The sequence below is a fragment of the Bombina bombina genome, chromosome 12 (assembly GCF_027579735.1).
Source record: "Bombina bombina isolate aBomBom1 chromosome 12, aBomBom1.pri, whole genome shotgun sequence".
In the NCBI taxonomy this organism is placed as follows: Eukaryota; Metazoa; Chordata; class Amphibia; order Anura; family Bombinatoridae; genus Bombina; species Bombina bombina.
In genome coordinates this window covers 133551166-133565799 of record NC_069510.1, presented here as the reverse complement: position 1 = coordinate 133565799, position 14634 = coordinate 133551166, and the positions used below count along the sequence as shown (strand labels likewise).

The window sequence follows — 14634 nt, the reverse complement described above, 5'->3', positions numbered from 1 at the left end:
AATGGCGCGAAAATGAGGCTCTGCCTACTACAGAGAAGGGCCCTTCCTGACTGGGAAGGTGTCTAAACAAGTGCCTGGCGTAAAAAACGTTCCTCAAAGTTATAAAAGTGTGAAATTCAACTTCAAACTGCATATAATACCTAAATAAAGCAATCGATTTAGCCCATAAAAGTGTCTACCAGTTTATAGCCCATAATAAGCCCTTTATTCTGTTTGAGTCTAAGAAAATGGCTTACCGATCCCCATGAGGGAAAAATGACAGCCTTCCAGCATTACACAGTCTTGTTAGAATAATGGCTAGTCATACCTTAAGCAGAAAAGTCTGCAAACTGTTCCCCCAACTGAAGTTCTCTCAGCTCAACAGTCCTGTGTGGGAACAGCAACCGATTTTAGTTACTGCTGCTAAAATCATACTCCTCTTATAAACATAACTATTCATCTCTTTCTGTTTTAAAGTAAATAGTACATACCAGCACTATTTTAAAATAACAAACTCTTGATAGAAGAATAAAAAACTACAATTAAACACCACATACTCTTCACCATCTCCGTGGAGATGCTACTTGTTAGAGCGGCAAAGAGAATGACTGGGGGGGCGGAGCCTGGGAGGGACTATATGGACAGCTTTTGCTGTGCTCTTTGCCATTTCCTGTTGGGGAAGAGAATATTCCCACAAGTTATGGATGACGCCGTGGACCGGACACACCAATGTTGGAGAAATGAAATGTGAATAGGTGCATTTAAATGTAAGCTATAAGCATGTTTGCAATATACTTCCATTAGCAAAAATGCTTCTAGTTAAGAGTTATAACTGATTTTCTGCAGCATACCCACATATCCTGTGAGGGCCGTGTACCATTATGCAAACGACATGCCTGCTCAGAAAGTCAGCAGTGGCTTCTAGGACACAAATGATGTCTTCAGAAGCAATACAAACCACTGCCAGATCTCTGAATACTGGTGCACGGGCTCTCACAGCATATGTGCGTATGCCGCTTATGTCTTCATAAGCAATACAAACCACTGCCAGATCTCTGAATACTGGTGCACGGGCTCTCACAGCATATGTGCGTATGCCGCTTATGTCTTCAGAAGCAATACAAACCACTGCCAGATCTCTGAATACTGGTGCACGGGCTCTCACAGGATATGTGCGTATGCCGCTGAAAATCAGTAATAACTTTTACTAGAAGCATTGGTGCTAATGAACGTATATTGCAAAAGTGATTATATTTGACCTTTCCATCCCTTTAAGAATAACATGCAGAGGCATTTTATTATTATTTGACTTGTTTAGAAATGTAAAAAAAAGAAGTGTAAAGCTTTAGCGTTGTACTATAACTAGCACATTTTGTGGCAGAATAAAAAGTATGGATGGCATATATAAAAAAAGACAGTTAAACCTTCTTGGTTCATCCAATCAGCTGGCAGTAACTGAGCTAAGTCAATAATGAAGAGGAGGAGGATATGAAGGGAGATATTTCTGTATATTTCTGTATATTTCAGAGGCCAATGACAAGTAATGATATGGTTTTATAAGATAGTAATAAACCTTTTTCAGATAGATTGATGATATGGCTTTATGAGAGCGTAAATAAATAGAAATCATTCCCTTCACTATATCATGCTGTTTATATTTTCTTACCCAACATTTTTCTTTCATGATTCAGAAAGAACATACTTTGTACTTATATTGTCAATTGTCTTTGTTTTCTTGTTATCATTTGTTGAAAAGCAGGAAGGTAGAATGAAGACTGTGCACATGTCTGCAGCAGTATCTGGCAGCAGTTATGAAATGTTACACACTTGCAAGAGCACTATTCCTGCCATGTAGTGCACCAGATACCTACCTAATCTCTTCAACAAAGAATAACATGAGAACAAAGACATAAAAGAAAGATTTTGTGTTTCATGTCCCTTTAATGACATATTTATATGGAGCCATATATAAGGTTTATTGTCTCAGTGTAAGATATTGTAGGTGTTAGAAGGTCTCATGGAGATGAACAAAAGCTGTAGAAATAATCAGTAACACAAAGCACAAGAGATTATTTACAGAATCTTCTCACATATTTAAATCTCATTACGCTGCCTCATTATAACACTGAGAATATTGTGTGATCACTATCAGCTTACGGACTGACAATGCATCTTACCTTTTAGCACCGGTTTATTTTCTCTTAGAGATTCTGTCTCTGTTTGAGAATGCAGCGACTGCTCATACAGTCTGTGATCGTCTATCTGGCAGCTCTCCAGCTCCTTTTGAAGCTTGATACAATCTCGTACAGCGCAGAACATCCCGGGAGTCTCGCCGTCGGGCTTTGAGTAAGATGCTGGTTTTATCAGAATGGGAATACGGGATTTCTTCGCAGACTGGATGGAGAACAAACATTTTTACTGGTGAATATCTCAGCTATAACTACACTGGAAAATGAGATATCAGTATACAGTAAACTCAAAGTGTATTTCAAGGTCGTATAGTAAAAAAACTGATAAAATTGTTCATTCCTTAATCTCTGTGGATGCTCCAAGCTGTATCTTGCACTCCATGGTATGAATTATAATTTAATGGTCCAGAAACGATCCTCAGCAGCTGTGAAAAGCATGTTTTCAAGGGTACACTATCACACTAGAACTAGCTGTACTATATTTTAGTCATGTTCAGAAGGTTTTCTAGGGAAACAACTGCCTATGCACAGTATAATCGCCTTCCGACAAACTTCTTACTGAATGTGGCAAATTTAGCAAAAAATCGTAGAGAAAAGTCCTACCGTTTCCAAAACCTGCCTCTGCCCAGGGTTTAGCCACCTCAGTTTAGGGAATTGGTGGATTATTCCTCAGCAAAAATCAATTATTTAAATTTAAATATACTATATATATATATATATATATATATATATATATATATATAAACATTTTTTTTTAATTTAAATCAGATGGTTTTGAAATAAATAGGATTTTTTTTTTTATAAATAAAATGCTTTAGAGGAAAAACCTATCTAAAGATAGTTTCTATTTAAGATACATTATAATCTAAACTTTAAGGTTATTTCTCCTGAAATCTAGATTACGTTTGATATAGCAAGATGCTGTATCTGTGGCTGTAATGTTTATTTATTTATTTTCGTTGGTAAATAATTCTATTAATCTGATCACAATCTCATTATCTCCCAGAGGTTTCTGTAAGATTATTTAGGCAGTTTTTTCTTTCTAGAAGTTATTATCACATATTATTTGTTTTGTGGTTCTCAAAACGGTGAATTTGTTTCTGTAGAAATAACCTGCCCCTTCTTCACTGCAAACAACAAACCTCTATAGTTTAGAAATAAACCTTAAAGGGACATAATCGTGAAAGCTAACTTTTGGGTTTCAGCTAAAAAATACAATTATCAGATTTCAGATTTACTTCTATTATCAAATTTGCTTCATTCTCTTGGTATTCTTTGTTGAAGGAGAGCAATGCTCTACTAGGGCCTAACTGAACACTTTGGGTGAGACAGTGAAAAGCAGCTAGATCACAGTAGTGCATTGCTTCTGAGCCTGCCTATGTATGTTCTTCAACAATGGTTACCAAAAGAATGAAGCACATTAGATAAGAGAAGTAAATTGGAAAGTTGTTAAACTTTCATGATTCAGAAAGAACTTCCAAATTTTAATTTAGACTTTACTGTCCCTTTAATGCAATTTCTCCCCTGCAAATCTATGTACACTGAATAGAAGATTGTATGGAGTAGAATAGATCTGCACAAGGACCAAAGTGTGAGGAGGGAGGGGCAAGTATTTAAATACATTAAATATAATGTTATTGTTTTAGTTTAATAAAACTATTACAATTATTTTTTATTAAGGTTATAGTTATTTTTATTTAGTTAAATAAAACTTTTTAAATTGTAGTTATTACGATCATCTTTTATTTCTCCTTACAATAACATCAAAAGATGGCGAGAGTCCACATGATGATCACATGTGGGTTCTGATACCCAAGAAGTGAAGTCCAAGAGACCACTATAGATAGGCGGGACTAAAACAGGTTGCAATGGCCTTTAGTATTTCCCAGCCAAAATGTAACAAACAGCAAACCACTTTCCTGTCCGAGCATGCATCTTCTCAATCTCAGGTGGACTGCTGTTGTTTCTGAATTAAAGGGACATTCAACACTTCCCTTAACATTATTTGCGCTAGAAATATAAGAACCGAAGATCTTCCTGCAGTATATCCCTCCTGCCATGCCGCCTTGCTTCTGTAGTAATCACTTTCGGTAACTTGTGTAATACCGGGTAAATATGGCAGCCGGACTCCCCCCACCGTTACGTAGCTGCCTTCTTCTTCAAATCATCATCAAATCAGGATCCAGTCCTCGGACAGAAATTGCACGCTCGTGGCGGCATGGCAGGAGGGATATACTGCAGGCGGATCTTCGGTTCTTATATTTCTAGCGAAAATAATGTTAAAGGATTACTTTCTGTTATAATTTTTAAGCCAAACAACTAACATATTAAAGTTAATAAACATTAATTAAAAACTACTGACCTATATTTTCTCCAAAACGAAGTTTCATAACATACTAAAAGTTATATCTTTTATTCCCCGATGATGTCACGTTATCCTGCCCACTATTTTCAGCACTGCGTGTTCAAAATACTTAAACCAATGAAATTGTGTTTAAAGCGCCATTTTGAAACCTAGGTATTGTAAACGGATTGGTACAGAGCAAAGGATACCCACGGAGTGGGTTTGGAAAACAATTAAATTTGCAGACAAGATTTCTGATATACGGTAGAGATATGTTAATGAAATGCTATTGATAAAAAGCGTATTTGGGGTAGTTAGTTAGTAACAGGCATAGAAAAACAGAATTTATGTTTACCTGATAAATTTCTCTCTCCAACGGTGTGTCCGGTCCACGGCGTCATCCTTACTTGTGGGAATATTCTCTTCCCTAACAGGAAATGGCAAAGAGAGCACAGCAAAAGCTGACCATATAGCCCCCCTCTGGCTCCGCCCCCCAGTCATTCGACCGACGGTTAGGAGAAAAAATGAGAAACTATAGGGTGCAGTGGTGACTGTAGTGTATAAAGAAAGACATTTTTCAAACCTGATTAAAAACCAGGGCGGGCCGTGGACCGGACACACCGTTGGAGAAAGAAATTTATCAGGTAAACATAAATTCTGTTTTCTCCAACATTGGTGTGTCCGGTCCACGGCGTCATCCTTACTTGTGGGAACCAATACCAAAGCTTTAGGACACGGATGACGGGAGGGAGCAAATCAGGTTACCTAAACGGAAGGCACCACGGCTTGCTAAACCTTTCTCCCAGAAATAGCCTCCGAAGAAGCATAAGTATCGAATTTGTAAAATTTGGCAAAAGTGTGCAGAGAAGACCAAGTCGCTGCCTTACATATCCGATCAACAGAAGCCTTGTTCTTGAAGGCCCATGTGGAAGCCACAGCTCTGGTAGAATGAGCTGTAATTCGTTCAGGAGGCTGCCGTCCGGCAGTCTCATAAGCCAATCGGATGATGCTTTTTAGCCAAAAAGAAAGAGAGGTAGCAGTAGCTTTCTGTCTTCTCCTCTTACCAGAATAAACGACAAACAAAGATGAAGTCTGTCTGAAATCCTTTGTTACGTCTAAATAGAATTTTAAAGCACGGACCACATCTAAATTGTAAACATAGAATATCCCAGACAGGGATAAAAAAGCACGCTGATAAAATGCAAACAAAAATCATATAAATTGGACAAACAGAGTCAATGTGCAACTCTACCGTGAACCGGCTTGTGAGTGTGTCCTTAGAATAAAAAGTTTCTGTGAATCCGTGTAGGTGTTTACTTCTTAGATGCAATAGTAGCGTGAAGGCAGGTAGCTCCTCTTGGTCCCGGAGAGTAGGGAAAAAACTGCTGGAAAATGAGAGAAGGAAAAGAGGGCGCCACAATAGCGTAATATTGTCTGGTAATGTGGGTAACAATATATGGACAGGTAATATGCTTACCAGAACAAATGGCACTGTGCTGTGACCAGTGCGTGACAGCTTGCTAGCACTTAACAGTGGCTAGTACACTGGGGAGAGTGCGTTCCTTGGAGTCTTTTCTGGTACCCCCTAGGCAAACTTCTCTTGGTGCTTGTAATTTCAAATGAAGTATTGGACTTGGCGTGTAGTTGTATTATGATGGAATACCACAAACACTGACAACTTCTAAATTAAAATGGCTTTAATATGACGCGTTTCTCAACCCCAACTGGGTAGTTTCCTCAGATAAAAGCGAAAGCCATTTTAATTTAGAAGTTGTCCGTGTTTGTGGTATTCCATCATAATACAACTACACGCCAAGTCCAATACTTCATTTGAAATTACAAGCACCAAGAGAAGTTTGCCAAGGGGGTACCAGAAAAGACTCCAAGGAACGCACTCTCCCCAGTGTACTAGCCACTGTTAAGTGCTAGCAAGCTGTCACGCACTGGTCACAGCACAGTGCCATTTGTTCTGGTAAGCATATTACCTGTCCATATATTGTTACCCACATTACCAGACAATATTACGCTATTGTGGCGCCCTCTTTTCCTTCTCACATCTAAATTGTGTAACAAACGTTCCTTCTTTGAAACTGGATTCGGACACAGAGAAGGAACAACTATTTCCTGGTTAATATTCTTGTTGGAAACCACTTTCGGAAGAAAACCAGGTTTGGTACGCAAAACAACCTTATCTGCATGGAATACCAGATAGGGTGGATCACACTGCAAAGCAGACAATTCAGAAACTCTTCTAGCAGAAGAAATAGCAACCAAAAACAAAACTTTCCAAGATAGTAACTTAATATCTATGGAATGTGAGGGTTCAAACGGAACCCCTTGAAGAACTGAAAGAACTAAGTTTAGACTCCATGGAGGAGTCATGGGTCTGTAGACAGGCTTGATTCTGACTAAGGCCTGTACAAACACCTGTACATCTGGCACTGCTGCCAGATGTTTGTGTAACAAAACAGACAGAGCAGATATCTGTCCTTTAAGAGAACTCGCTGACAACCCTTTATCCAAACCCTCTTGGAGAAAGGAAAGTATCCTAGGAATTTTAATTTTACTCCAAGAGAATCCCTTGGATTCGCACCAACAGATATATTTTTTTCCATATCTTATGGTAAATTTTCCTAGTCACAGGTTTTCTGGCTTGGACCAGAGTATCTATAACTGAATCTGAAAACCCACGCTTAGATAAAATCAAGCGTTCAATTTCCACGCAGTCAGTTGCAGAGAGACTAGATTTGGATGTTCGAATGGACCTTATACTAGAAGATCCTGTCTCAAAGGTAGCTTCCATGGTGGAGCCGATGACATATTCACCAGGTCTGCATACCAAGTCCTGCGTGGCCACGCAGGAGCTATCAGAATCACCGAGGCCTTCTGTTTGATCCTGGCTACGAGCCTGGGAAGGAGAGGAAACGGTGGAAACACATAAGCTAGGTTGAACGACCAAGGCGCCACTAATGCTTCCACTAGAGTCGCCTTGGGATCCCTGGATCTGGACCAGTAGCGATGAACCTTGAAGTTCTGACGAGACGCCATCAGATCCATGTCTGGAATGCCCCATAATTGAGTTAACTGGGCAAAGACCTCCGGGTGGAGTTCCCACTCCCCCGGATGGAAAGTCTGACGACTCAAATAATCCGCCTCCCAGTTGTCTACTCCTGGGATGTGAATTGCAGACAGGTGGCAGGAGTGATCCTCCGCCCATTTGATGATCTTGGATACCTCTCTCATCGCCAAGGAACTCTTTATTCCTCCTTGATGGTTGATGTAAGCTACAGTCGTCATGTTGTCCGACTGAAATCTTATGAATCCGGCCTTCGCTAGTCGAGGCCAAGCCCGGAGCGCATTGAATATCGCTCTCAGTTCCAGGATGTTTATCGGGAGAAGAGACTCTTCCCGAGACCATAGATCCTGAGCTTTCAGGGAGTCCCAGACCGCGCACCAGCCTAATAGACTGGCGTCGGTCGTGACAATGACCCACTCTGGTCTGCGGAAACTCATTCCCTGAGACAGGTGATCCTGAGTCAACCACCAATGGAGTGAGTCTCTGGTTACCTGGTCTACTTGAATCTGGGGAGAAAAGTCTGCATAATCCCCATTCCACTGTCTGAGCATGCACAGTTGCAATGGTCTTAGATGAATTTGAGCAAAAGGAACCACGTCCATTGCTGCAACCATTAGACCTATTACTTCCATGCACTGAGCTATGGAAGGTTGAGGAATAAATTGAAGAACTTGACAAGCCTTTAGAAGCTTTAATTTTCTGACCTCTGTCAGAAAAATCTTCATTTTTACAGAATCTATTATTGTTCCCAGAAAGGGAACTCTTGTAGACGGGGACAGGGAACTCTTTTCCACGTTCACCTTCCACCCGTGAGACCTGAGAAAAGCTAATACGTCTGTATGAGCCCTTGATCTGGAAAGGGACAACGCTTGGATTAGGATGTCGTCTAGGTAAGGTGCCACTGCAATGCCCCTCGGCCTTAGAACCGCTAGAAGGGACCCTAGCACCTTTGTGAAAATTCTGGGAGCAGTAACTAGACCGAATGGAAGAGCCACGAACTGGTAATGTTTGTCCAGAAAGGCGAACCTTAGGAACTGATGATGATCTTTGTGGATAGGAATATGTAGATACGCATCCTTTAAATCCACGGTAGTCATATATTGACCCTCCTGGATTGTTGGTAAAATCGTTCGAATGGTTTCCATTTTGAACGATGGAACTCTGAGGAATTTGTTTAGAATTTTTAAATCCAGAATTGGTCTGAAAGTTCCCTCTTTTTTGGGAACTACAAACAGGTTTGAGTAAAACCCCTGACCTTGTTCCACTTTTGGAACTGGGTGTATCACTCCCATCTTTAACAGATCTCCTACGCAATGTAAGAATGCCTGTCTCTTTATCTGGTCTGAAGATAAGCGAGACATGTGGAACCTTCCCCTTGGAGGGAGTTCCTTGAATTCTAAAAGATAACCCTGAGAGACTATTTCTAGTGCCCAGGGATCCTGAACATCTCTTGCCCAAGCCTGAGCAAAGAGAGAAAGTCTGCCCCCTACTAGATCCGGTCCCGGATCGGGGGCTACCCCTTCATGCTGTCTTGGTAGCAGCAGCAGGCTTCTTGGCCTGTTTACCCTTGTTCCAGCCTTGCATTGGTTTCCATGCTGGCTTGGCCTGGGAAGCGTTATCCTTTTGTCTAGAGGATGCAGAGTTAGGAGACAGTCCATTCCTGAAGTTGCGAAAGGAACGAAAATTAGATTTATCCTTGGCCTTAAAGGGCCTATCCTGTGGGAGGGCATGGCCCTTTCCCCCAGTGATGTCTGAAATAATTTCCTTCAATTCTGGCCCAAAAAGGGTCTTATTGAGCGAATTTTCTAGTTCTTCGAACCAAAAACACGCCGCCGTTGTGACAGGAATAATGCACGAAATTGGTTGGAGGAGGAAACCTTGCTGAACAAATATCTTTTTAAGCAAACCCTCCAATTTTTTTATCCATAGGATCTTTGAAAGCACAACTGTCCTCGATGGGAATAGTCGTGCGTTTGGCCAACGTAGAAACTGCCCCCTCAACCTTAGGGTCTGTTTGCCATGCATACCTCCTTGGGTCTACAATGGGGAACATTTTCTTAAATATAGGAGGTGGGACAAAGGGTATGCCTGGTTTCTCCCACTCCTTGGTCACTATGTCCGCCACCCTTTTGGGTATCGGAAAGGCATCAGGGTGCACCGGGACCTCTAGGAATTTGTCCATTTTGCACAATTTTTCTGGAATGACCAAAGAGTCACAATCGTCCAGAGTAGTTAGTACCTCCTTAAGCAGGGCGCGGAGATGTTCTAACTTAAATTTAAACGTCACAACATCAGGTTCTGCCTGTTGAGAAATTTTTCATGAATCAGAAATTTCTCCCTCCGACAGACCCTCCCTCACTGCCAATTCTGACTGGTGTGAGGGTATGACAGATAAATTCTCGTCAGCGCACTCTTGCTCATCCACTGTATTTAAAACTGAGCAATCACGCTTTCTTTGATATGCTGGCATTTTGGATAAAATATTAGCTATAGAATTATCCATAACTGCCGTTAACTGTTGCATAGTAACAAGCATTGGCGCGCTAGATGTACTAGGTGTCGCCTGCGCGGTCATAACTGGTGTTGACACAGAAGGAGAGGATGATGAACTATCCCCACTACCTTCACTTGAGGAATCATCTTGGGCAACCTTATTAAATGTGACAGTACTGTCCTTACTCTGTTTGGACGCCATGGCACAATTATCACATACATTTAAAGGGGGGACCACCTTGGCCTCCATACATACAGAACATGTTCTATCTGAAGGTACAGACATGTTAGACAGGCTTATACAGGCTATTAATGCAATAAAACCGTTTTTAAACAAAACCGTTACTGTCTCTTTAAATGTTAAACAGAGCACACTTTATTTCTGAATGTGTGAAAAACTATGAAGGAAATATCCAATAACCAAATTTGCACCCTAGTGTCTTAATGCTTTGAAAGTATTGCACACCGAATTTCAAGTTTGTAACCCCTTAAATGAGCAAACCGGAGCAATTTGATCAATTTACCAGCTTAAACCCACTACAGTCCCAGCCACAGCCTTTGCTGCGGCCTCACCTTTCCTTAGGGGATATTCGCCACAGAAATAAGCCCTCCAGAAACGTTTTTTTATGGCCACCGGACCTCTCTCACATGAAGCTGCATGCACTGCTTCCAGAAGTAACTGCGCAATTAAGGCGCGAAAATGAGGCCTCCTCCCTCTGCATACTAGAGTGAAAGGCCCTTCCTGACTAAAATAGGCGTCTAAACCACTGCCAGGCGATTAAAAACGTTCCCCAAAGTGTTTTTAAGTTCCAAAACACTCCAAAATACATATAAATATTGAATAAATCAATCGATTTAGCCCACAATAGTGTCAACCAGTATATAGCCCATTAATAAGCCTTCATTCTGTTATGAGTCTAAGAAAATGGCTTACCGATCCCAAAAAGGGAAAATGACAGTCTTCTAGCATTACTATGTCTTGTTAGAAAAAGGACTAGTCATACCTTGAGCAGAAAAGTCTGCAAACTGTTCCCCCCAACTGAAGTTTTCTGGGCTCAACAGTCCTGCGTGGAAACAGCAATTGATTTTAGTTACTGCTGCTAAAATCATCCTCCTCTTTAAACAGAACTCTTCATCTTTTTTCTGCTTTAGAGTAAATGGTACAAACCGGCACTATTTTAAAATAACAAACTCTTGATAGAAGAATAAAAAACTACAACTAACACCACATACTCTTTACCATCGAGATGCTACTTGTTCAGAGCGGCAAAGAGAATGACTGGGGGGCGGAGCCAGAGGGGGGCTATATGGGCAGCTTTTGCTGTGCTCTCTTTGCCATTTCCTGTTAGGGAAGAGAATATTCCCACAAGTAAGGATGATGCCGTGGACCGGACACACCAATGTTGGAGAAATATTTACTTACAGTGGCTTTTTAAGGGAAGTGTTGAATGTCCCTTTAAATAAACTGGAATCAATGGCTGAGAGTCCAATCTCACCACAATCACTTACTGGAACACTGGAAATAAACAGTGCTCACAACCAAGGCCAGGGGTAAGAGAGCAATGAGACTAAACTTAGTAGCTGAACTATTTCTAGGTATTTTAATCAGCTCCTACAAAACAAACAATAATTAAGTACTAGAAAGTAACTAAGTTTATAAATTTTAAAATCAAAAAGACACAAACCTTCGTAAAAGTTTAGTCTCGTTATCCAGGTGAATATAAACTTGCATTAGTTAGTTAAATGAAGAGCTTCTGATGGCAGGGGAATCCAGAGTTATGGTAATATATAGACAGTTTGGGTCAAAGCCTAACAGGGAAAACCTTTAAAAAAAATGCAGTGTCCACAAACAAGCTAAAGACATAAACCAAGTCAGTCCAAACAAATGGTTAAGCAGAAGCACAAAAGAAAGATATTTTAACTCAAAATGTCCTAAGTATTTAAACTCTATTGCAAAGGACTTTAAGCAGCAAATCAGTATGTGTGTCCCGGGACAGGCAAGGGAGCGAGCTTCATGCACACTCGTGTTATTTCCCTATTCAGTTAAAGGAAGTTTACTATGAAATCTCATGAGATTACAGTAAAAGAGTTCATGACCTCAGCACTTCTGATGCTGATTGGATGCTGTTCATTTCTTCTTCTTTTTTTTACCTGCAGCTGGACAACAGCCGAGTATAACTTTTTACACAGAACTTACTCTAGTGAGCTGAGGAAAATGTGAGGTAAAATATCTTCTTTTTTTACATAGAGATGCTCAGGTGATATTTTCCTGTCAGCTTTTTTACAGTTACACTGAATCAGTTTTAAGTGATTTAGCATATGAGTATTATGTCCCTTTAAAGGCAGTAAAGTCACAAAAAATCTTTCATGATTTAAATAGGGCATGTAATTTTAAACAACTTTCCAATTTACTTTTATTACCAATTTTGCATTGTTCTCTTGGAATTTTTAGTTGAAAGCTAAATCTAGGAGGTTCATGTGCTAATTTCTTAGACCTTGAAGACTGCCTCTAATCGGAAAGCATTTTGACAGTTTTTCACCACTAGAGGGCGTTAGTTCATGTGTTTCATATAGATAACATTGAGCTCCGGCACGTGAAGCTCCTAAGAGCAAGCACTGATTGGCTAAAAATGCAAGTCTGTCAAAAGAACTGAAATAAGGAGGCAGTTTGCAAAGGCATAGATATAAGGTAATCACAGAGGTAAAAAGTATATTATTATAAATGTTGGTTATGCAAAATTGGGGAATGGGTAATAACATAATTTATGTAAGAACTTACCTGATAAATTCATTTCTTTCATATTAGCAAGAGTCCATGAGCTAGTGACGTATGGGATATACATTCCTACCAGGAGGGGCAAAGTTTCCCAAACCTCAAAATGCCTATAAATACACCCCTCACCACACCCACAAATCAGTTTAACGAATAGCCAAGAAGTGGGGTGATAAGAAAAAAGTGCGAAAGCATAAAAAACAAGGAATTGGAATAATTGTGCTTTATACAAAAAAATCATAACTACCACAAAAAAGGGTGGGCCTCATGGACTCTTGCTAATATGAAAGAAATGAATTTATCAGGTAAGTTCTTACATAAATTATGTTTTCTTTCATGTAATTAGCAAGAGTCCATGAGCTAGTGACGTATGGGATAATGACTACCCAAGATGTGGATCTTCCACGCAAGAGTCACTAGAGAGGGAGGGATAAAATAAAGACAGCCAATTCCACTGAAAAATAATCCACACCCAAAATAAAGTTAAAATCTTATAATGAAGAAAACTGAAATTATAAGCAGAAGAATCAAACTGAAACAGCTGCCTGAAGTATTTTTCTACCAAAAACTGATTCAGAAGAAGAATACACATCAAAATGGTAGAATTTAGTAAAAGTATGCAAAGAAGACCAAGTTGCTGCTTTGCAAATCTGATCAATCAAAGCTTCATTCCTAAACGCCCAGGAAGTAGAAACTGACCTAGTAGAATGAGCTGTAATCCTTTGAGGCGGAGATTTACCCGACTCGACATAAGCATGATGAATTAAAGATTTCAACCAAGATGCCAAAGAAATGGCAGAGGCCTTCTGACTTTTCCTAGAACCGGAAAAGATAACAAATAGACTAGAAGTCTTTCGGAAATTCTTAGTAGCTTCAACATAATATTTCAAAGCTCTAACTACATCCAAAGAATGCAATGATCTCTCCTTAGAATTCTTAGTATTAGGACATAATGAAGGAACCACAATTTCTCTACTAATGTTGTTAGAATTCACAACCTTAGGTAAAAATTTAAAAGCAGTTCGCAACACCGCCTTATCCTGATGGAAAATCAGAAAAGGAGATTCAAAAGAAAGAGCAGATAATTCAGAAACTCTTCTAGCAGAAGAGATGGCCAAAAGAAAACAAAACTTTCCAAGAAAGTAATTTAATGTCCAGTGAATGCATAGGTGCAAACGGAAGAGCTTGAAGAGCCCCCAGAACCAAATTCAAACTCCAAGGAGGAGAAATTGACTTAATAACAGGTTTTATACGAACCAAAGATTGTACAAAACAATGAATATCAGGAAGAATAGCAATCCTTCTGTGAAAAAGAACAAAAAGAGCAGAGATTTGTCCTTCAAGGAACTTGCAGACAAACCTTATCCAAACCATCCTGATGAAACTGAAAAATTCTCGGAATTCTAAAAGAATGCCAGGAAAAATGATGAGAAAGACACCAAGAAATATAAGTCTTCCAGACTCTATAATATATCTCCCTAGATACAGATTTACGAGCCTGTAACATAGTATTAATCACAGAGTCAGAGAAACCTCTTTGACTAAGAATCAAACGTTCAATCTCCATACCTTTAAATTTAAGGATTTGAGATCCTTATGGTAAAAAAGGACCTTGTGACAGAAGGTCTGGTCTTAACGGAAGAGTCCACGGTTGGCAAGAAGCCATGCGGACAAGATCCGTATACCAAAACCTGTGAGACCATGCTGGAGCCACCAGCAGAAAAAACGAGCATTCCTTCAGAATCTTGCAGGCCCATTTATCAAAGGGCTTGCGGACCTG

At 40.0% G+C, this 14634-nt stretch overlaps 1 protein-coding gene across 2 annotated transcripts in view; it reads right to left on the bottom strand.

Moving 5' to 3' along the window:
• The window catches only part of CDK5RAP2 (CDK5 regulatory subunit associated protein 2), a 538634-nt gene that overhangs the window by 230953 nt on the left and 293047 nt on the right, over positions 1-14634 (bottom strand). For both annotated transcript variants that reach the window (XM_053695716.1, XM_053695717.1), the window contains one exon: positions 2157-2373. In XM_053695716.1, coding sequence (XP_053551691.1) covers positions 2157-2373 — 217 coding nt within the window. The remainder of the gene's footprint in view (positions 1-2156; positions 2374-14634) is intronic.